The sequence below is a fragment of the Giraffa tippelskirchi genome, chromosome 8 (assembly GCF_054371585.1).
Source record: "Giraffa tippelskirchi isolate mGirTip1 chromosome 8, T2T-mGirTip1v1.2.pri, whole genome shotgun sequence".
NCBI lineage: Eukaryota > Metazoa > Chordata > Mammalia > Artiodactyla > Giraffidae > Giraffa > Giraffa tippelskirchi.
Window position 1 is genome coordinate 103,460,630 of NC_137282.1, and position 23,633 is coordinate 103,484,262.

The window sequence follows — 23,633 nt, forward strand, 5'->3', positions numbered from 1 at the left end:
TGACACTTGGATGGGATTTCCCTGCAGAGAGCTTTCCCTGGCTCTCCATGGCTGGACCTGTGCCCACCCAATGTGTTCCCCAGGCACATGTTAAACTGAGGGGTAGACATCTGATTTGTTGTATGTTGTCCTCTCTAGAATTGATCCCCTTGAGTGTGTTCACCATTACTTTCAGTTAATAATTATTGAATAAGCAAAAGGAATTTGCTTTCATTCTGTTGTTGAAAGAGAGGGAGTATACCTGGAGAAAAAGAAGCTTGTCCAGAGATGTTGGCCTGAATTAGTACGAGCAAAAGATATAATGAAGAGAATAAATCCGTATTAGTTCTTGTATTTGTCAGGGTATGGTACCAGCTGTATGAAACAACACCAAATCTCAATGTATTAGAACAAAAAGAGTTCACTATTCACCCATGTCAGAGGCCAACCCCAGAGCTGGGGTGGGCTGGGCCCTTTTGTTCTTTCCATTCCCCACATCCATCCAATGGTCAGGGGAGAAAAGAAAGCATAAGGGTTTCTATGGGAGGATTTTTAGAAGCTCATCTGGAAGAAGCATACATCATTCTTACTCAGAATTCATTTGCCAAAACTGTCACACAGGGGAAAAAAAAGGAGGAAGAGGAAAAAAAAAAATAGAGGTCGGCAAACACAAAACAGTCTCCCATGGCCCTGAAAAACAAGGAAGGATGATTTCAACAAACCAGAAATCGAGGAATTTCTCAAAGCTCAAAAGCAATGGAGATTGGATTGGTGGATATAAATGAAGAAAGGAAGCCAGAGCCGATAAGAAACTCAAGGAGAAACAAAAGGAATTCATGCAGGAGAAAAATACTACAAAAATAAAATCAATTCCAGAGATACTTCAACCTAGGAGCCAACAAATGCAAATCACAGGAAGGATTTCTGGCACCGCTGTCAGGGAAATGAATGTTCGAAATTGCATTCAGGAAGAGCTGGACAATCCCACAATGAGTAACTGAGACAGGCATTGCTTGCCCCAGGAGGACACCTGCTGTGAGTGTCAGGACTGGGCGGCAAAGCAGAACAGAGGGTGAATCCTGCATGAGGGCAGCTGCAGAACAGGAAAGGGAGCACAAGACTGCAGTGTTTTTTCTCAGGCTAAATTGTTCCACCTATCTCTTTGGAGTAGAACTTGTAAACAAGAAACTCAAAGCAAACACGGGACCCAAGAAACAGGATGTGTACCTAGGTCAGCTTATCAGTGGAGATGAGAAGCACCCAGAAGACAAGCTGTAGACATGCACTGTCCAGCCAAACACCTTCTCCTTCCTTTTCCAGTCTCCAGAAGAAAGATGCTCATCAGAATGATAGGCAAACAGAAAAACCAGCACCCTGCAAGGGATGTACCAAATGGCAATATGCAAACAGCTAATGCTTGATGAACAGATTTTAAATAGAAACAGATGAAGAATTTAAAATATAAATGTAATTAATAGTCTCAGAGAGATTTATTTTAGGTCTGTCACACCTCAGAAACAGTCATTACAGCAGTAAGGAATATATCAGTTTTGTTGGAAATGAAAGTGTTATCTATCAAATAAAATTTCAGTAGATGGTTTAATTAGCATTGGGAGACAGTTTTTCTGTCTCTTGCATGTCTGCATATCTTGCAAAGTGAGATACTGACTGCCTTTGTTTTACACTATCTTTTCAAGGATGTTTATTTAGTAAATGTCTTGAAAAAGAGAGACTGTGTCTCCCTCCAGAGCAAGGCATGCTTACAGTTCAGTATAATGAAAATATTTCCCTCTGAAGCAAAGGGCAGACATGCCTTCTTGAAGGCATGTCTTTTCTATAAAGTCTTCTTATAGAAGGCATGTCTTTTCTATCAAGTCTTCTTATAGAAGGCATGTCTTTTCTATAAAGTCTTCTTATAGAAGACTTTGAATCCTTAATCTCAGGGCTCTTATCTCCTGTGTGTATGGAGTTATGATCTGGCCCTTCTGGTGTCTCAAGAAATTAACACAAATGCTGCTACTCTATTCCTCTTTTGTGTACAAAGTTGTTTTTGTCTCTAACCTAGCAGTCTTGTGTCTCTTTCCAGTGCCCATGAGATTGTGGCAGGTTAACACACCTAGAGGAAATTCAGACCCTTCACAGTTCTTAACAATTATTATAATGGAAATACTGAGAGCTTAAAACAGGGACTCATGGTTAAGACTCTGGACTTCTAATAACAGGGAGTGCTGGTTTGGTCCCTGATCAGGGAACGAAATCCCACATGCTTTGCAGTGCAGCCAAAACAAACAGAAACCCATAAAATAGGGACCTGAAAGGTCAAGTCAAGTTACTCTCCCAGAACTCAGTCCCCACAGTGAATATAGAATATAGGGGATAAATACGATCCAGAGACTCTAACATGAAATAGGGATTCTGATAGAACTGAGAAGATATAAATAGATAATCAACAAAAACAGAAAAGCTTTTCCTAAACCTAATGGAAGAAATATTTAAATTGAGAAGGCTATAACATCTCAACAAATCACTCCACATATTACCTAATAATTACAAAGGGAAAAGGATTCCTCCACCTATAAATGCTGGAAGAAATCACCTTAACCACACTATCAGTACTTAACTAACCTCATTAATAATGGAACAAACATTTGTGTGCTTTCTAATGCAATGCACTAAAAACGACACAGTATTACTTCTATAATATTCTCACTAAAAATGTTTACTCTGAATCTAGACTTGTGGAAACAGTCAGACAATTCTATATTTAAAGACATTCTTTAAAACAACTGGCCTGGACTTTTTGTTCAAAAATATCAATGTCATGAAGGATGAAAAAAGACCAGGATTCTGTTCTAGATTAAAAGAGAATAAAGAACATGACAGATAAATGTGGTGCATAATCCTTAACTGGATCCTTCAATGTAAAAAAAGCGATAAAGGACATTACGGAAAAAACTGGATATTGTGGAATATTTGGAAAACTGGAAAATTTGGATATAGATATATATATTAAATAATAAAGTGAAAGTGTTAGTTGCTTATTGTGTCCAACTCCTTGCAACCCCATGGGCTGTAGCCTGCCAGGCTCCTCTGTCTGTGGAATTTTCCAGGCAAGAATAGTAGAGTGGGTTGCCATTTCCGTCTCCAGGGGATCTTCCCGACCCAGGGATCAAACTGGGATCTCCTGCATTGCAAGCAGATTCTTTACCATCTGAGCCACCAGGGAAGCCCATCTATTAAATAATAGTATTGCATCAAATTGAATTGAATCATGGATTTAATTAAAGTTAAATAAAGTTTTTCATGTGATAATGGTTTTAAGATTATATAGGAAAATGTTCTTTAGGAGATATATGTGGAAGTATTTGGGATGAAATATCATTAATGTCTGTAACTTTTACATGCCCCATCAAAAATTATAAACATTGTACATATGTATAAATTATATGCATAATCTTATATGTGCATATATATGTATACACAGAGAGAGAGCAAGAGAGACAAGAGATAAAAGAAAAATATGGCTAAACCAACACAACACTGTAAAGCAATTTTCCTCCAATTAAAAAATAAGTTAAAAAAGAAAAATATGTCTAAATATTAACAATTGGTGAAACTAGAATATTTGGATATTCATTGTATTAGTCTGGAAGTTTGCTATAGGTTTGAAAATTTTCACCATAAAAAAATTGGGGAAAATAAACTGCAAATGCAAGTCAAATGCCAAAAAAGGAGTAATATATAAAGTACTCATAGCTAGACATATTTAGGAACCATTTCATAACTCAATTGTTTAAAGATAAAAAATTTTCAGAGGGCCATAAACAGTCTACATACATAGCATCCTTGGATATATATAGAAGAAAGAGAACAATATCAGCCAAGTTCTGAGAGAAACTTAGAACATAGATTTTTATATCCAGCCAATTAGAATTTAAGTGCAAGTACAGAGAGAGAAGCAAAAAGTATTTTCAGTAATATGAAGACTAAGAAATTTTGTATTCAGAGATCTCCTCCGAAATAGTCAAAGATATATACCAGAAAAATTAAAATGAATCCAGGAAACAGGAAGATATGGAATCCAAGAAGCAGTGGTATACAAAGAAATTGTCAGCCATAAATATGCAGCATTAGAAAAGTCACAATAGAAAACTATACTATTAAAAATGTAACTAGTGAATGATTTTCTAGGACAAATGAATTACCAGACTCAAGAAAAGCAAAATCTTTTAATAAACCATGAAACCTAGACAGTACTGAAAAAACAATCAATGAGTCATCTTTTGCTAAAGTTCCAAATCTCAGATGGTAATAATTTATAGTTTCACTTGCAGTGGAAATTACCATTATCCATCATGGAGAGAGAACTCGTACAAATCAGCAAGACAGCCCAAGTGATATGAACAGAAAATGTAAATAAGGAATGAATACAGGTAGCCAATTGACTTACAAAAAATATTAAATTTAATCTCAATTCAGTTTAGTTGCTCAGTGTGTCCAACTCTTTGTGACCCCATGGACTGCAACACACCAGGCTTTCCTGTCCATCACCAGCTCCTGGAGTTTACTCAAACACATGTCCATTGAGTCAGTGATGTCATCCAACCATCTCATCCTCTCTCATCCCCTTCTGCTCCTGACTTCAATCTTTCCCAGCATCAGGGTCTTTTCAAATGAGTCAGTTCTTCGCATCAGGTGGCCAAAGTATTGGAGTAAAGGAGTAAAAAAGTAAAGGAGTATCAGCTTCAGCATCAGTCCTTCCAATGAATATTCAGGACGGATTTCCTTTAGGATGGACTGGTTGGATCTTCTTGCTGTCCAAGGGACTCTCAAGAGTCTTCTCCAACACCACAGTTCAAAAGCATCAATTCTTCAGCACTCAGCTTTCTTTATGGTCCAACTATCACATCCATACATGACCACTGGAAAAATCATAGCCTTGACTAGATGGATCTTTGTTGGCAAAGTAATGTCTCTGCTTTTTAATATGCTGTCTAGGTTGGTCATAACTTTCCTTCCAAGGAGTAAGCGTCTTTTCATTTCATGGCTGCAGTCACCATCTGCAGTGATTTTGGAGCTCAAGAAAAGAAAGTCTGTCGCTTCTATTTGCCATGAAGTGATGAGAACCGAGGCCTTGATCTTAGTTTTCTGAATGTTGAGCTTTAAGCCAACTTTTTCACTCTCTTCTTTCACTTTCGTCAAGAGGCTCTTTAGTTCTTCTTCGCTTTCTGCCATAAGGGTGGTGTCATATTCATATCTGAGGTTATTGATATTTCTCCCGGCAATCTTGATTCCAGCTTGTGCTTCATCCAGCCCAGTGTTTCTCATGATGTACTCTGCATATAAGTTAAATAAGCAGGGTGACAACATACAGCCTTGATGTACTCCTTTCCCAATTTGGAACCAGTCTGTTGTTCCATGTCCAGTTCTAACTGTTGCTTCCTGAACTGCATACAGATTTCTCAAGAGGCAGGTCAGGTGTCTGGTATTCCCATCTGTTAAAGAATTTTCCAGAGTTTGTTGTGGTCCACACAGTCAAAGTCTTTGGCATAGTCAATAAAGCAGAAGTAGATATTTTTCTGGAACTCTCTTGCTTTTTCAACGATCCAAATTTAATCTCAGTAGTAATAAAAGAGAGGGAAAAAGAACTTCAATGAAAGATTCTATCTTCCCCCATAAAATAAGCAAAAATTAAATATTGATAATTAAAAGTTCTGGCAAAAGCGTATGGAAATGGTTTCTCTTGTTCAGAGTTGGTGGAAGTGAAATGTAAATTAGCAGAGCTTGCGACTTTCCTGGTAGTCCATGGTAAAGAGTTTGCCTTCCAATTTAGGGGATGCAGGTTCAAACTCTGGTTGGGGAACTAAGATCCCACGTGCTATGGGGCAGCAAAGCCCATCCTCCACAACAAGAAAATCTGCACACCACAGCAAAGACCCAGCACCACCCCTCAAAAAAAAATTAGTATAGCCTTTTTGGAGGCCAGTTTGGCAATATATATTAAAGTACAAAATGTGAATACATGTACTTTGTCCCAGTTTTCTATATTAAAGGATCTGTCCTATACAAATACTGGAATATGGCAAAGAAAGGGAAGAATCACGATGTCAAGTCCTTGCTGGGGAATACTATGCATCCACTAAAAAGCATGAAATAAATCAGAATGCACTAATATGAAAGTATCTCTAACCATGATAACGTGGCAAAGAAAGTTGTATAACATATATAGTATAATTACCTTTTTTAATGCCATACATCTATTGAAATTGTCCAATGTGTAAGACTTCATCCTTGGTACTGGACTTACAGAACTGAAGAAAACAGATAAATTCCAGTTTGGAGATGAGTGATTAGAGTAGGGTTGGGGCAAGCAAATAAACTAGTTAGCAAGTACATAACATAATTTCTAACAGTGGTAAGTTCTATGAAGGCAATACATAGGGACTGTAGTGGGAAGGATGCCCAGTGTCAAGTCAGTGCTCTCAGTAAATGAGAGCAGTTTTGATTTGAATACGTGTTCTGAAATTGAAAACCACTCCAGTCTCCTGTCTTTTATGATGTGCCAGCCAGAGAAGATATAGTATGATCAAAATTCTGCAGAGATTTTGTGAGTTGACAGAAAGCACCAAACTGCAGGTCCAGCATCCAAGTTTTCCATTCTTGTTCATCTGCATCAGCAGAGTTAGATCTAGGCTCCGAAAATGAGGGAAAGGAGGGTGTACTTGGCATTGCAAGCTCACGGGCATGTTTTAGGAATACATGAGTGGTTATGTTACTTTGAAAAAGTTATAGGATGTATTTGCCTTATGTAGGTAGGATTAGCACAGGCAGTAAGAGTAAACAAAGTGACTATGGACTGAAGTCTGTATAAGCCTTCGTGTATAAGAGGTGAGTACATGAAGGAGGTAGAGGGAGGACTTTAAGTCAGAACATCACACTACCTTGAGTTCGCCCCTGTTCCCATGCATGAAAGCTTTGGGCTCTCTAGTCCTGACCACAGGACAAGGGCTACAGTGGTCTCACGCCAAGCAGAGCCCATAAAGCAGAGAATTTGTGTGAATCTTCTGGGTCTCCAACTGCTGCCCAAACCGTGCTCCATTCTCCACAGCATTGCAGCACCAAAGGAGCAGAACAGGAGCCAGGTGTGCTTCAGATGGGCCTCTCCTTTAGAGCTTTGGGCTGTTTTGGGGGGGACACACCCTATTTTGTCTCTCACTCAAGTCTTAACCACCACTGCTCAGACTCACATCCCGAGGCTGAATGCTCAGCCTTGGCTGGCTGCCACACGGACTGCACTTGTGCACTCTACCAGGAGATGAGTGCAAACGTTAAGAAGTCAACACCTTCCAACTGGGAAATGGTAGTAGGCTAAATTATGTACTTAAGTAATCTCTACCAACAGAAACACCATAAAACTGGAAAAGCAATTCCATCACCCAGGATCAGTGTGCATAAAGTATACACAAAAGGATCAAAAATGTCACCAGTAAACTTGTGTTTGTGCTTTGGCTGAATATTCAGAGGTCCATGAATGGGCTGATGAATGGTACACAGTTAATTACCAGTTAATTGCTTGTCCCTTTCTCCTTGTGTTGCTACCCCATGGGTTAGAAATGACAGGGATAAAATTTTTGCTAGACCCCTTCAAATCAGGAACCCAAGGGAAAAGATTCCCGTTAGATTTTACCATAACAGCCTGCTTTTTAAGTGTTTTTTTTTTAACATGCAAAAACAATTATATGATGATTAGGGAAACTGAGCTAAGAGGTAACCAGGTGGAGCTGCTATCTCACCAACATTCAGTGATACAGGCTGTAACGATTTCTTGACAACTAGTCTAGAGCTGTAGTTACATAATACAAATAAAACTCTTTGAAAGAGTGAAACAATATAGCTACCCACTTTTTACCAGATTACATCATATTATACAACAGCTTTGTAATTATTTTTAAATTTTTTAAATTGTCTATCTCCAGCACTTTAAGCTCCGTGAGGCAAAGACTATGTCTTTCTCTCACTTCTGTATCTCTAGCATCAAGCCCAGTACCTGATACTTAGCAGACACTCAGGAAACATTTGTGAGTGAATGAATGAATAAGTGAACAACTGAAAAGGCCAGGTTTCAAATCCTGTTCTTGAGCCTCACAGGCCCTTCTCATGATAGCAGGATATTTCCTTGCAGATACCCAGATGTTCAAGGCAGAATAAAAGACATTAACAGAGGACCCCTGGGCCACAGACTATACCTCCCATTTAATTTCACAAGAATTTATGGCTTAACCAATTTGGAGATTTGTTTCCAGAAAGCATTTGATTTATTCCCTTAAGATCAGTCGCGGTAAGTACAAGTCTTAGTGCATTGGCAATGCACTGCTATGGACAGCTGCCCAGTGCATGGTGCTTCAGTTGATGACACTGATGGTCTCAACAGAGTACGGCTGGATCCTGAGACTGGGCTCTTTCCTCACAGAAGGATACACTGGAGGAGGTTGGAGAGCCAACGAAACGGAAGGCAGGTCCTTAATCTCTGCTACTTCCCTCAGGCCCACAGAGCTGGTGTCAGAATCAGAGAGAACACCAGGAGCTCCTATTCCTCCTGCTGGGTGTCACCTGCTCCTGGCCCTGCATCTGAGGACCAAAGAGAAGCACGACTTTGCAGGCTAACTCCCCTTCTCCCGAGCTAGTCTGATTTCACTCACCGATACTCCATCAAAAGCAGGGCCCTTACTTCAGGTTGCATTGACCTCAAGATACCTGGCCCAGAATGTTGTGAAAATATGCTACTCACTCACACACAAATCACTTTAGTATTCACAAAGTTTTTAGGGGCTTCCCTGGTGATCCAGCCGTTAAAAATCCTCCTGCCATTGCAAGGGATGCAGCTTTAATCCCTGCTCCAGGAAGATTCCACATGCCACGGAGCAGCTAAGCCTGTGCATGACTACTGAAGCCAGCGAGCCTAGAGCCCATGCCCAACAAACTGAAGCCACCACAATGAGCAGCCTGCGCACTGCAATGAAGAGTAGCCCCTGCCCACCACAACTAGAGAAAACCCACGTGTAGCAACAAAGACCCAGCACAACCAAGATAAACAAATAATAATAATAATAATAAAATAAATACTAATAAAAGTTTTAAGGGTTAATGGAGCATTCAGCTCAAAGCATAGCCAAAGTCTGCAATGATACCTTGGGTATAGAATTTGCATTTATTATTTCTTATCCCCTTCTCTTTACCAACACCCACTCCCTTAGGAAAGGAGCCTGGAGGGGGAACCAAGAGTCTGGATTGCAAAATTGAGGAGTGTGCTGAAACACCTGCTCTCGAGGACTCCTCATCATCCCCTGTAGATATTCAGCAACATTCCTGGCAGGTTTCCACAGATATTGAGAACACTGAAAGGTAAGTGGGAAGTTACCCTAAATAGACTGCCAGTCCTCCTCCAGTTAATACTTAGGGGCTACAGAGAGTTGAGATTATTTTTCTTTCAGATTCAGAAAACAGAGCTCTCAGTAAACCGAGATGAGAGACAGTAAGGGGTCCAAATCCATCTACAGAATGGCAGCAGAACTGCCAGGAGACGTGGGCTCCCAGCCTCTGCTTATCCCACTCCATCAACCTTGCGTCTCCATGGAGATGAAAACCGAGTGCTTCCTTGGGAAACAGGAAAGTCAAATCTATATACCCATCACTGCTCACTCACTGGGCTGGGTCCCAAAATTTCCATTTGTTTAAGGGAGAATAACTCAAAATCGTGCAAAGATACCTCCAGGAGATCTTCAGATTTCAGATGTATGGGATGCCCTATTTAGTGGCCAGTCGGGAGCTGAGGCATCTATCTAGTTCACTTTTCTGAAGAGCTGTCTTCTCTGTCTCTCCTGGGATTTAGCTGATGGCCCCTTAGTGGTCAAAACGTGTTAATGCATTTGTCTTTACAAGCAGTAGCTCAAGGCTAGAGACAGTTTCTTTCTTGGGAAGAAGAGATTCTACAGAGATTCTATTTCACTTGGGAAAAGAAAGCAATAATAATATAATCATAATCACATCTTGATGCTAAAAATTCCATTCTTTGAGGCAGAGGCATAAACCCCTTGTTTATCGGCCTTCACCCTGCTTTCTTGTCCTTTGCTACTGATGTCCCCAGAGCCAACATGAAGCAGCTGAATGAACGCTGGGCAATTCCACCGAGAGCTCTGTGTGTGTGGGGTTGAGTCATTGACAAGATAATGAACATTTTATTTTTTTATTTTTAGAAATGTAACACACAGTGGCATTTATAGCCATTGTGGTTTTACTTTCAGATTGTAATATAATTCTAAAGCTAATTACCAAATTTCTGTGTTTATAGAAAATTGAAGCATGTGGTAATTATGTGCTATTAATAAAACTTGGACTTTGTATAAGCTTGGAAATCCAACAATTCAAACAATAAAGCTGGTTGGCACGATTTGATAGAACTATAGACAAATGATGAGGGAGTGATTTCTCTTAATTTATAAAGTAGAAAATGCTTTGCTCTATTCCCAGGAAGAAAAACCTGCCAGAGTGCCATGGTCAGGGTATAGTCCATCAGCAAAGCCATTTTCCTTTTCAGAAACCTTGAACGGAAGCACTAATCAAGCCTTGTAAGCTTATCAGAGAGCAAGCTATGGCGGATAATAATAGTAGGAGAATCCACCCCTCAGCATTGGCAGTATTTCGTTTCAGCCTCAGAGTCCAGATTCTGGTCAAAGGAGATGGGAGCGAGTGGGAGAAGTAGGCACAGTAGACCTGTTATGGGAGAGGGCTTCCTTACTTCTCCCTGTCACTTTGCCCTAAGAGAGCTGTGGGTTTCACACTGGGCTGCACTTTAAAATTACTAGGAGGGCTTTTTAAAAATATTCCAAGTCAGTTTAATGTGTTGACCCTGGGAAATGCTTAACACGTGTGTTACTCTGAAGTTCAATCAGAGTAATGAGAGACGACAGGGAGTGAAGCCACACAGCTAGGACAGCACTGGGACCAGATGAGAACAGCATCACCCAGCCCCAGCTTCACCCAGTGTACCCCTGTTGTCCTAGTTGTATGTCCTTCACCTGCCCTTGGAAACTGAAGTATTGTCCTCATTACCAGAGGCTCATCTCTCATCTCAGCCAGGTCCAACTGAAGACAGAGATGGAGGGCTCCTACTAGCAGAATGCCCTCTGGAAATGTTTGTCAGAGTAGTTCTCATTCCTTCAGAGCCAACCCAAGTCAGCTTTTTTTTTTTCTTATAAAAGCAAAATAAATGCAATTATTTGCCTACTGGAGGCTCGAACTGGTACACTTAGGTACAGACTTTGTCCTTCAGTTGTGTCATAGAACAGTTGGTTGAAGATTGTGTTTCAAAAATTTACAGCTGATTATTTTTTCTTTTTATCAATTTTACAGAGACATGCGAGAAATGAAAAACCTTTTAAGCAAACTCAGGGAAACTATGCCTTTACCATTGAAAAATCAAGGTGAGTCTTATTTCTTTTTGAGGCAGAGGATGTTTTTCACACGATAACCTTGGGTCTTGTCTCTTGAGAAATGAAAGCAAGTGTTTTTTACACAAGCAATAGAAGGCACTGAGCGTACATTTGTCTTTCCTTAAGAAGATAAGAGGATGAGAATAGTTTATCAGGTGAAAGCAGTTTTGTTCTGAGGGGAGCTGAGAAACACTCTGATAACACACACCTCCTTCTCTGGCCCCATCAGTTGAGAGCATGTATTCGTTCTTACCCTGTGAAGAACACTACACCATGTGTGGCAAACACAAAAGGGCTGAAGACTCAGCCCTTGTTTTTAAGAAGTGTACAGCCAGCTTCCCCAGTGGCTCAGTGGTAAAGAATTCGCCTGCCAATGCAGGAGACATGGGTTCTATCCCTGGTCAAGGAGGATCCCACTTGCTGCAGAGCAACTAAGCCTGCGCGTCACAACCACAGAGCCTATATTCTAGAACCTGAGAGTGGCAACCACTGAGCCCACGTGCGCTAGAGTCTTTGCTCGGCAACAGAAGCCATGACAATGAGAAAAACCTGTGTACCACAAGGAAAAGTAGCCCCCACTTGCCACGACCAGAGAAAAGCCCGCGCAGCAGCAACAAAGACCCAGTCAAAATTTAAAAAAAATTCTTTCAAGTTTATAGTGGAAGAGACTTAAGAACACCTCCAAAGGAAATGCTCTGCCATCCACGTGTTATCTAAACAAACTAACAGTAGTAATTAACGTATCTTGCCACTGTGATTTTCTACCCAGTTCCAATGTGGGGGAGGCGGTTTCCACATCACCAAGCAATTATCAGACGCTAGTTGGGTGTCCTGCAGCTCAACTGATTTCTGACACTTACTGGAGATGGCATCCGATTCCACAGATTAAGGGTTCAGTAGTCTTAAAAAACTGTCTTCCCCCACAACTTTAGACCCCAGTCCCAAGCCCGAGTTGTCCCCTGAGCTTTTGTACATCTAGCTATAGATCGGAGGGTCCAATGAGCCCCACTGTAGGTTCAATTAGTTCACTAGAGCAGCTCACAGAACTCAGAGAGATATTTTACCTACCAGTTCACTCACCTATTACAGGATATTAACTCAGGAGCAGCCAGATGGCAGAGTGTGGATGAGTTATGGGGAAAGGATGCAGAAATTCCATGCCCCCTTCAGGAGTGCCATCTTCCCCAGTCTCAGAAGCTCTCCAAACCCTTTCCTTTTTGGTTTTTCTGGCAACTTCCTAAACACAGGCATGATTGATTAAATCATTGGCCATTGGCAATTGGTTCAACCTCCAACCCCTCTCCCCTCCCTGAAAGTCAGAGGTGGGACTGAAAGTCCTAACCCTCCAATCACAGAGTTGGTTCTCCTAGCAGCCAGCCCCCATCCCCAGGTGTTTTCCCAAAATCACATCATTAACCTAACAAAAGACATCTTTATGGCTCTCTAAGGACATTTCAAGAGTTTTAGTAGCTCTTTGCCAGGAATAGGTCGAAGATCATGCATATATAAATTACAATGTCACAGCCACTAGTCTAAATACCTTAGATGTATTAACTGTATTAACTTATTTAATTCTAATAACACCTTTGAGGGAAATGCTAGTCACATTTCCCAGTTTACAGGAAACTGAGACACAGGCTAGCTAGCTTGGCCAAGGCCAAACAGACTATAAATAGGAAGTCTGGGATGTGATCCCAGGCAGTGTGTCTCCAGAACTATCCTACAGGAGTATACACTCTAACACAGAGAGGGAAAGGGGATATTCACTAGGATGTAAGTTCTGTGAGGGGAGGGTCTCTGTATGCTTCCATTAACTGTTTTGTCTTCAGCACCTAGAGAAATGCTCAGAACACAGTGGAGTAACAGCCAGCATAAACAGTAAATGTTTGTGCAACTTGCACCCAACTTTGCAGCCCCAGGGTCTGAAGATACGTACAAAGTGCTAGTAATGATCACTTTGACTAAGCACATATGGGCAGGAACAATCTTAAGTGAAGCACCCGCTTCAGAGAGTGGTACACCCAGGGTGGGGAAAGGGTTTGTAGAAGAAGGAAAGATCCCCCTCCTGTTTTCACGGAGCACAGCCTCAGCAGGAGGGAGGGCAGGTTGCCTCTGAGCAAGGAGGGAGAGGACTTGGCGGCAGAGCTGGAGTGCAGCTTGGCTCAGGGAGCCGCATGGCAGAAGGTGGAGAGGTGGAGGTGAGAACACAGACAGAAGAGTGCGGTGTGACCTGAGCTGCAAGGGAGGGAGGCGGGTGTTGGAAAATCAGAGGCAGGGGATGGGGTGCATCAGGTGGCTGCAAGGACCCCTTGAAGGGCCTGTTGACCAAGGTTTACTGCTTTGGGCTGTGGGTTATGTTTTAGAGGCCTTGTGGGGTTTTAAGAAAGCTGCATTTTACTCCAACGTAGGGTGGTGACGAGAGCCCTGTGAACACAGCGTGCAAGTTTGCTGCTAGATGTAAGCATGGTTACAGCCAGCCTTGGGTTACCATTGGTAGCTCTGACATTTTCCTGGAAGAAGTTGTTTCACTTCTGATCAGGTGACCTACTTCGGAGAGTTGTTGTGAAGATTCAATGAAAAAATGCATATCACATGCCTGCTACTAACCTTACAGAGAGGAAATGCTCAACAAGTGCAGTATATTGTTACTATTATTATTATTTACCAGCTGGCCCACCAACCTAGCTCAGGAAAACTCCAAATCATCATCAAATAGAATAATCCCTGCTTCCGTTCACTCTGAAGCCACTGTGTGTAACGTCCATGAAAAGGTGACCTTGAGCCCATGAAAAGTTGACCTTGAACCTGCTCTCCAGAATATTGATCCTTGCAACTGGATTTGGGGCTCACCTCTAAAGCTAGCCTCAGCTTCTTAATATGTAGAGCAAGTACCCCCACCAATAGCATGTGGGCCTCCTCTTGTACTTGCTTAGAAGGATGACAACCCAAGGCCCCCCGCCAAAGGCTGAATTTCATGGATTCCATGTCACCTATATTAAATTTAAATATCTGAAACATTCCCCTTACAATTAATAAAAGTTCATCCAAAAATTTTTGAATCAGGAATTATTGGAAGAACAGATATTTTATTTTATTTAGGACATTTTTATAATCATAAAAGTATAATAATAGAAATCTTTTGTATAGCTTTATTACTTTTATAAGCATAAAAAATAACTAGAATTTTAAATACATTTAAAAAATGTAATAATAGTAGTTGAATGATTGATACTATCAGCAAAAAGGAAAAAATCAAAACAAGGGACACCCAGGACTTGAATCCTAAATCCATTTGGGACATGAAAAGGAAAAAGCTAGGAGATAGAAGGTCTTCTTCAGGAGGGAGTAATGCTGTGTGATTTTAAAATAATTTTTTTTCCAGCTTTAAGCTTTTAATTTTGATTTGGGATACAGCCAACAGTGTTGTGGTAGTTTCAGGTGAACAATGAAGGGACTCAGTCATACATGTACTAAAATAATTTTTAAAATTCAGGTGAAGTCTTGTGGGAAATTAAGGTTTCTTCATTTGGGGGAGAAAAGGGAACCCTTAGCACATGAAGATGCATCTCTATTCTGGGCGTGTTTAACCGGTCCTCACAGTATGATAGAGGGCTCATTAAACACACCCAGAACAGAGATCAGTGTGGCTCAGATGGTACAGACTGTGCCTGCAATGCAGGAAACCCATGTTCGATCCCTGGGTCAGGAAGATCCCCTGGACAAGGGAATGGCTACCCACTCCAGTATTCTTGCCTGGAGAATTCCATGGACAGAGGAACCTGGTGGACTACAGTCCATGGAGTCACAAAGAGTAGGACTTGACTGCCCACACTGGGAGTGAGCAGTGGAGAAGCAGGGATGTGAGTCTCCACCAGGGGTCTGAGAAGGCCTAAAGGAAGGAGAGCAGGTCTCTGGGAGTCACTCTGGGCGCATGTTTCAGCAGAGGCATAGGGCACCATTTTAATGAGCAAATCAGCCAGATTCCTCTCTCTGACTGCAAACACCAAGGCAGAGCACAGGGCTGTCCCATTAGCTTCCTGGAACTCTGTTCAGACAATCTCTTTATTATCCAGGTCTCATCTAAGCAGAAAATGGTGTGGGATGACATGTGGAAAAATGTATTCCAGTTCTTTTCTGTAGGACCTTATTTTCAAAACATAATTCTAACTGGATGAAAAGCATTATAGAAAGCCATCTGTTTTCCTTCTGGGTGTGTCTTTCTTTTCTCTTTTTATTCCATTTACATGTGTGTTTGAAGCAGAGAGAAAAAGGAATAAGATAACTGCCCCTTTTCCCTACTGAAATCCTGACCATGTAGAAATCCTGCCAGGCAAGTATGTGGGGACCCACCCTGGAAATGCTTTGATTGCCCTGCTCTCCGAACTCCGTGTGTGTGTGTGTGTGTGTGTGTGTGTGTGTGTGTGTGTGTTAGTTGCTCAGGCGTGTCCAACTCTTTGCGACCTCATGGACCGTAACCCGCCAGGCTGCTCTCTCCATGGGCTTCTCCAGGCAAGAATACTGGAGTAGGTAGCCACTCCCTTCTCCAGGGGATCTTCCTGACCAAGGGATCGAACCCAGGTATCTTGCATTGCAGGCAGATTCTTTACCATTTGAGCCACTATGGAATCCCTTCCAGACTCCATCCTGTCCCTCAACTCAGAAACTCTTCCTGCTGATTTTAACATTTCAAGATTTAATCCTTTCATCTCCCCTTCCCACCACAATCAAAACTTGACTTAGCAACAATATGCTGTAAATTGACTTTCAGTGACAAACAAAAGTGGCCAAGAGCAGGAATTGCAATGGTTAGTGATTATGCCTTCATTTGAGATGGGGCCTTTGCCTTCCCATACTTTCTGTTTAAGACTGGAGACAAAGGTGCACAGAAGAGGGGGCCTGCCTTGCTCTGTCCCAGCTCCCTGCAGCCTCCCCCGTCTTCTGGCTCTCAACCCGCTATCCTTTCCTCTGCTTCAGCGCCTCTCCTGTCCTACATTCTGGGTCATTGGCAGCGCTGTAGGGAGCTTCATTAATTATGAGAGTCTTGCTGTGTCAAATGGATTACAAATGGAACCACCTGTGGAGAACCCACAAGGTTACTGACAAAGGCTAAAAGGAGATGGAAAAGTGAAGGACAAGCATCTTCTAAATGCAGGCTGTAATCAAACAAAGCATCGCAGGAATAAATTAAGCCTGAAAGACAGTTTCACCTTTTCCAAAATTCTGACTTCACGAATCCTAGCAGGTGTTGTCAGTACATTTACTCTTGCCTAAAATTCGGTTGATGGTACCACGCGTTAGAGTCAGTCTCGAGTGCATCAGTCAGGACTTGCAGTTGTTCTTGAATGGGTCCTCTTCTGCAGACAGTGGTGTGTGTGTGTGTGTGCGTGCGTGCACTCAGTCCCTCAGTCATGTCCAACTCTTTGTGACCCCATGGACTGTAGCCTGCCAGGCTCTTCTGTCCGTGGAATTTTCCAGGCAAAGATACTATAGAAGGGTACCATTTTCTACCCCAAGGGATCCTCCCAACCCAGGGATCAAACCGGCATCTCTCGTGTCTTCTACATCGGCAGGCAGTTTCTTTACCATTGCACCACCTGTGGACAGTCCTACTGCAGACTGAACCGGGTCTAGGACCGTGCCCCCATTCTCTACCCCCCTCTCTACTCCAGTGTGGATGTGCATAACTGGAACCAACCTAGCCATGGCTGAGTCCTCTGGCCTGGGGCTGAAGGACACTGAGCCGTTATGTCACCTGCTAGCCTAGAGATGACCTTGTAGGTCCTTCCCCAGCGCCTCATTTAAAGGCTTTCTGTGCTTCAAACTGGTGTCTGAATGTCACTCTGGGCAGTTTTACCAGTTATCCCAGATTCTTTGCAATCTGTACAACATTTTGCCCAGCATTCAGTGTGATATAGGCTATGCCCCTCTCTCTCTCCTCCAATCTAATCCACTCATCACTGATCATACATCAGTTTCTTAGTACATTAATTATGTTGAGCCTCTACTCACAAATTTTAAGTGTCTACACATTGTCGAAGGAAAAATAGATTTCTCACCTCAGCATTCTTTGTCCCACCATCACCCAACATGTGATGGTCACCCATGATGTGCCAGGCGCTGGGGATGTCTCTGTCCCTAGAGCAGGGGTCCCTAACCTCTGGGATCTAATGCCTGATGATTTGAGGTGGAGCTGATGTAATAATAATAGAAATAAAGTGCACAATAGATGTAATGCTCTTGAATCTTCCCGAAACCATCCCACCCCAGTCTGTGGAAAAAGTGTTTTCCATGAAACTTGTCCCTGGTGCCAAAAAGGCTGGGAACCACTGCTCTAGAGGCTCTCTATCTCAACAGGACAAAATGGGAATGAGAGTCACCTGGGAAGCTTTTTCAAATGACATAGCCATCCCTTGCAGAGATTGTGATAGAGCCCTCAGGGTATGGCATGTGAATTCTGGAAACACACACTATCGGGAAGACAAAAAAAAAAATAGTGTTTAAATGCAACAGTGCCATAATAGTTAGCCAAGGATGCTATAAGGGCATACTGGATCTCACCTAGTCAGATTTTTAGTTATAAATGAGGGTGGGGGAGACAGGAGTAATTGAGAATTGCTTTTTGCAAATTGTGTGAGCTGAGATTTTTTTTATGATGAATCAGAATTAGCCAAAGATAAGGATGGAAAGAAGACAGTCTAGGCAGAAAATTCCAAATGTGTGAAGGTATCTGGGGAGATGACAGAGCAAGGGATTTTGATGAATTACAAGCACTTCATTAATTGGGAAAGTGGTTAGAAAAGAGACTTCAGAGAGAGACTAGAGAGGTAGGGGTCTATGTCATTAAGACCCCTCTAATTCATATTAAGATGTTTGGACTTTATCCTGGGGTCACTGGAGGGATTCAGTTAGTAGGCAAGTATAATAAGCCAGGTAAGAAATGCTTATGATCTGACTTAAAGCCAGGGGCTTGGAGAGGAGGATATGGCCAGTTGGCTGAAATATGTTAGCAAAGCAGAATCAAGGATGAGACCTGAGTTCAGACTTGGAAAGCAGAGTGAATGATGGTACCCATCACTAAGGTAGAACAGAGTGGTACCAGTAGAGGTAGAGCACGGGACAGATGGGGTTCTGATTGTGGGGACACCCCAAGACCAGTGCTCAGTGCTTGTGGTGGATGTACATGCCTTATGCTGGTGTGAGATGTGGGAGCTGGAAGGGCAGGAAATACAGATCTAAACACAAGCAGCATGTTGGTAGTTGAAGCCCTGAAAATACATGAGACCACCCCCAGAGAGTATACAGAGAAGAGCTCTGAAATACCAAAATTTAATGTTTGAGGGGAAAGAAGAGTTTACAAAAAACTGATATGAAACTCAGCATATTGGAATAAGAAAGTTGCAAGGAAAGAATGGCTCATAGTGTGGGGCAGTTCCGCGAAATAAGAACTGAAATTACCCACAGGATTTAGCAACAAAGGAGTCACTGGTGAGGTGGCCAGAATCAGCTTTCTTGGAATTGGGGGCACGCACAGAGCCTAATTAAGGAGGATTGAGGAGTGAGTGAGAGATGAAGAGTTGAACAGCAAGGGTAAATTTATTGTCTCATAAAGAGTTGCTTATAGAATTGTGGATGCACAGAGTTGGAAGCAGACAATGTTCCAAGAGCTATGAAAGTGAAAATGAAAGTCACTCGGTTGTGTCCGACTCTTTGCGACTCCATGGACAGTCCATGGAATCCTCCAGGCCAGGATACTGGAGTGGGTAGCCTTTCCCTCCTCCAGGGGATCTTCCCATCCCAGGGATCGAACCCAGGCCTCCTGCATTGAAGGCAGATTCTTTACCAGCTGAGCCACAAGGGAAGCCCAAGAATACTAGGGCGGGTAGCCTATCCCTTCTCCAGGGGATCTTCCCAACCCAGGAATCGAACCAGTGTCTCCTGCATTGCAGGCAGATTTTTTACCAACTGAGCTATCAGGGAAACCCAAGGGCTATAGCAATTGTTTATAGAATGAATGCAGGCATGAAGGTAGAAGCATACAACAATCAGAAAAGACTTTTCTGGAAAAAAGGAGATGGCGTCTGTAAAGTCAGGGAGGCAAGAGAAGGTATATGGCCTTATTCAGGGAATTCTCAGTAGTTCTGTTTTATACTAACCCTTCTTCATATGCCTTTTATTCCAGCCAGACTGAACTGTTTACTTGGACCCAATTCAGGCTGCCTTTGACCTCCACATCTTTGTTCACAATGCCCTCTCCGTCCAAAACGCCTGCCACCCTACTTCACCAAATGTCCAAGTTCTCCCCATCCCTTTTGGCCTAGCATGAACACCAAGGCCCCAAGAATCTTCCGCAAAGGTTCTCTTTACAGATGGGAGTAATTTCCCTCTAAGAATTCTCACAGCATTCTATTTGTATCTCTCCAATGGCATTTCTAATGAAGCCTCCTAGTTACTCAAACCAAGATCCCTGAGGCCAAGGGTCACCTTTCTCTTAGGACTCATCTGGTGTTACCCTCAGCACCTGACATAGAGCCTTGCAGTTCATAGGTCTTTGATTAATTCAGTGGTTCTCAAAGTGTGGTCTCAGGACCAGAAGTACCAGCAGGTCCGGGAACTTGTAAGAAAGGCAGATTGTCTGGCCCCACCCCAGACCTACTGATTCAGAAACTCTGGAGGTGGGGTTGGCAATCTGTGCTTTAACAAGCCCTCAGATGAAACTGATGCTGCCCATGTTTGGGAACCCTGGAATTAGATGAAGGTCTCTTTTTTTTTTCCAGAATAGAAGTTTGCAACTGCAGTTCCATCATAAGCACTCCTCTTGACTTAGAGAACACAGCTTTAAACTCAAACCTCAGTTTATTATTTGCAAACCTCATTTTCATGCCCTCTGTTTCTTAACATTTATGTAAAAAATCTTTTATTGGCAAAAGCAATTTGAAATGATATTATTGTACCTTAGGGGACTTCGGTGTTCCTGGCTCTAGTAGCATCCAAAAATTAAACATCAAATGACTGGATTTTGAACTTACTGATGGCTGAATACCCTACTCTCCTTTTCTTTCACTTTCTGCTGTGTTTCCCTCCTTCCTCTTCTCTTTCTCACTTTTTATTTTCAAATTTAAAACTGTCCTAGGTTACAGTTCTTTGAGAGTATGCACTTTGGAAAAAAGACACCATAAAAGTCTCAAACATTAGCAATAACAATCAAAAATTTCCCAAGTTCAAATGGATTAGCCCAGAAAGTTTAGAATAAGTGGGGAAACACCCATTTTGCTCACATTCTGTTGACAGCCCCTCACTTCGAAGACAGGATTTCAGTCAATGTGGAAAGACATCTTTCCTTGGCATTGAGTTCATTTCAAACCATTCCAGGCAGACTTACTGCTCGGTGAATTTCAGCATTTACATTCAGGTGTCAGCTTCCTACAGTGTAGAAAGCTGCTCTGAATTTCTGCCAAGAATTTTTTAAGCTTTCGTGTCACCTCAACCCTAGGTGATGATCAGACAAGCTCTGGGCTAGGCAAAGGTGTCACAAATGCTCAACAAAGATGCCCCAAACCAGCAGTCATCCTTATTAGGCAGCCTGTCCTTTGCTTAACATCTGAGCACTTTCTCATCAATTCTGATACATCCTATTCACTTGTGACTGCTATATACGTATGTGTGTATATAGCAGTCACAAGTGAATGTTATATATATATATATATATATATATATATATATGAAAAGAAGGGTGAATGAGGAGAATTTCAACAGCACAGAGGTTTTTTGATTCACTGTAATGAATGCACAGATACAAAGGTCAGTCTTGATACAAATCTCGTAATCCCTATGTATAATAGCTGTGTGCTTTTAATACATAAAAAAGAGGAAATGGAAGTAAATATACCACCACAGAACACATATGCCACAGCACACACATGCACACTTTCTTTGTAAATACAACATACCAAAGTATGTAGATATTTCCCCATGTAGTGGGAACGATACATATCAAGAATGGCATTTTATAATATATAAATACCAGTGAGGTCACTCCCAAATCTCTGAAATGTTTGGAGAAAGGCAAACATATAGGAAATTCAGGAAATAAATGGGAATTCAGAAAATGGATCTCTAAGTCTCAAGGAAATAAAAATAAAAATTTCCTTTCCTATCAGTATCTTCATAGTTTTGGTGCATCTATTCCAAGGAAGTGCTGACTTTCAGTTGAACTTGAGTTTCAGGAAGCATGGTCAGCATTCAAAGAGATACCAAAACCTTCAGAGTCTGCTGTATCTTTGTCATATCCAATCAGGTAAAGTTCACTGATCATTTGGTGGCTAAAGAAGTGAGAGCCCTAAAAATGATGAGAGAATATGGTTATCATTTCTTTCTGCTCCAGATATATCATGATTCATCTCTGAGAGATTCTGCTGAGAAATTAGGCTTATATATAGGATTTGACATTGCTTTCAGCATCTTAAACTATTTGGGGCAAGTTTAACTGTTAAAAAAAAAGAGAGATGTCCCATTTTTAGTCTCAAAATGTTGACATCCAGATTATAGTGAATTATTTTTCACTCTGAAAAAAGACAAAGAAAGTCCTGTTTTTCTCCACATTAGCAGAGTGTGGGTTTTAAGAGAGGACTGTAATCTGTGGAGACTGGGGAGAAGGCTGTGTTTGATTAATCTGATGTGCCCAGGTGGGGCGCCTGTCTTTCCTGCCTCCAACTTGCTACTCTAGTTTCATCGAAATGTGTAATGTAGTGCAGCATTCCAATAACACTGTCAGCTCGGTGGGTGACGCTAATTTACAAACAAGTATGACACATGGGAGCCTTGGGGGCTGGGGAGAGAAAAGCCAGGGCACTTGGATGACAATTTATGTAAGAGGACCAGAAAGCCAGGACTCATTTTTGTTCCTGACAGTTTCCTGAGTGTCTTGTTGTTTTTGTTAAATCGCTCAGTTGTGTCCGACTCTTTGTGGCCCCATGGACTGCAGCACGCCAAGCTGAGTTATCGAGAAAACCAACTGTCATCTACAAGCCAGTTTTATTCAACCGGGGCACATTCTTCACTATATCCATCTCTTCATCTCACTCCCGATTCTGGGCTCTTTTCCAAGGTCCTGCATCTTCCAGATTAGGATGGGGAAAGGAGGGGAACATCTTAGCTTTGTTCTTGGAGAGCAGTGCAAGTGGTCCTGACAAAGCTTAGGTTTAAAGAAGTTCCAGAGGGACTACCCCGTTGGTACAGTGGTTAAGAATTCACCTTGTAACGCGGAAGATGTGGGTTCAATCCCTGGTCGGGGAACTAGGATCCCACTGCCATGGAGGAACTAAGCCCACACACCACAACTAGAGAGTCCATGTGCCAACAAAACTCCTGCATGGTGCAATGAAGACCCGGCATGCAACGACTAAGACTCAATACAGCCAAATAAATTTTTTAAAAAGTTTCCCAGAGCCAACCAGCCATTTTGTTGCCCCTTATTCCATTCTGACCATATCCTAGCACTGCCCTAGTTGACAATTTACAGGCTATTTCCTTGTGGACCTTCTCCAGCCTCTGGGACTCATACTGGCCAGTTCCACTCCCAACAGGCTGTTTCTACTCACTCTCTCTGTTGAATTGCACTATTTCCCCAAAACCCAACTCATTAAACTGGATTTGGTTTACAGGTTTGTTTCTTTGTTTCTCTGCTTGTCATTGTACTAAAAATTTCAGGCCAGAACTGGTGAATTTAACAGCTGACAACCTTCTCCAAAAGCCTTTGTATTCAGATACCTGGCTATAAAAAGTGCTAGGGAAACACTCAACAAGAAATAGTTGAAACCTCTTCCTGAGGCATAAAGTGAGTGAATGGAGGTAAAACAAGGTCTTATGTAAAGGAAAAATAGTTAATCATAGCTATATTATTATTAATAATAAGTCTGTCCTCTATGCTAGGCACCAAGGTCACCAACCAAGCTAAATGTTTTAATAGATTATTTCATTTAGCTCTCACCTAGGGTAAGTATTAGTAAACCCTGTTTTACATATGGGGAAAATGAAGCTTAATGAGCTTAAGCGACATGTTCAAAGTCACAGGACTAGTAAGTAGTAAGCTATAGAAAAGAAGCCAATTTTATTATGGGCTCTTTCTCAGAAGGATACATTGCCCAGGTGAAAAACTGCCTCTAAGCA

General features: G+C 41.9%; 2 protein-coding genes across 6 annotated transcripts in view; one reads left to right on the forward strand and one right to left on the reverse strand.

Moving 5' to 3' along the window:
- The window catches only part of SREK1IP1 (SREK1 interacting protein 1), a 374,836-nt gene that overhangs the window by 212,208 nt on the left and 138,995 nt on the right, over positions 1-23,633 (reverse strand). The window contains exons 9-10 of one of the 3 annotated variants that reach the window (XM_081518346.1): positions 12,549-12,705; positions 4,192-6,290 (exon numbers count right to left, since the gene is read on the reverse strand). The exons of 1 other annotated variant lie outside the window; for it this stretch is intronic. The gene's annotated coding sequence lies outside the window, so the exon portion shown is untranslated. Of the gene's footprint in view, positions 1-4,191; positions 6,291-12,548; positions 12,706-23,633 lie in introns of those variants that run through there. One more of the 3 variants, XM_081518356.1, reaches the window with a different exon arrangement.
- RGS7BP (regulator of G protein signaling 7 binding protein) overlaps positions 1-23,633 on the forward strand; it is a 107,194-nt gene that overhangs the window by 79,153 nt on the left and 4,408 nt on the right. The window contains exons 4-6 of one of the 3 annotated variants that reach the window (XM_081518313.1): positions 9,234-9,381; positions 11,389-11,459; positions 22,415-23,125. In XM_081518313.1, coding sequence (XP_081374439.1) covers positions 9,234-9,381; positions 11,389-11,459; positions 22,415-22,593 — 398 coding nt within the window. In that variant the 3' untranslated portion in view covers positions 22,594-23,125. Of the gene's footprint in view, positions 1-9,233; positions 9,382-11,388; positions 11,464-22,414; positions 23,126-23,633 lie in introns of those variants that run through there. The other 2 variants (XM_081518314.1, XM_081518315.1) reach the window with 2 other exon arrangements.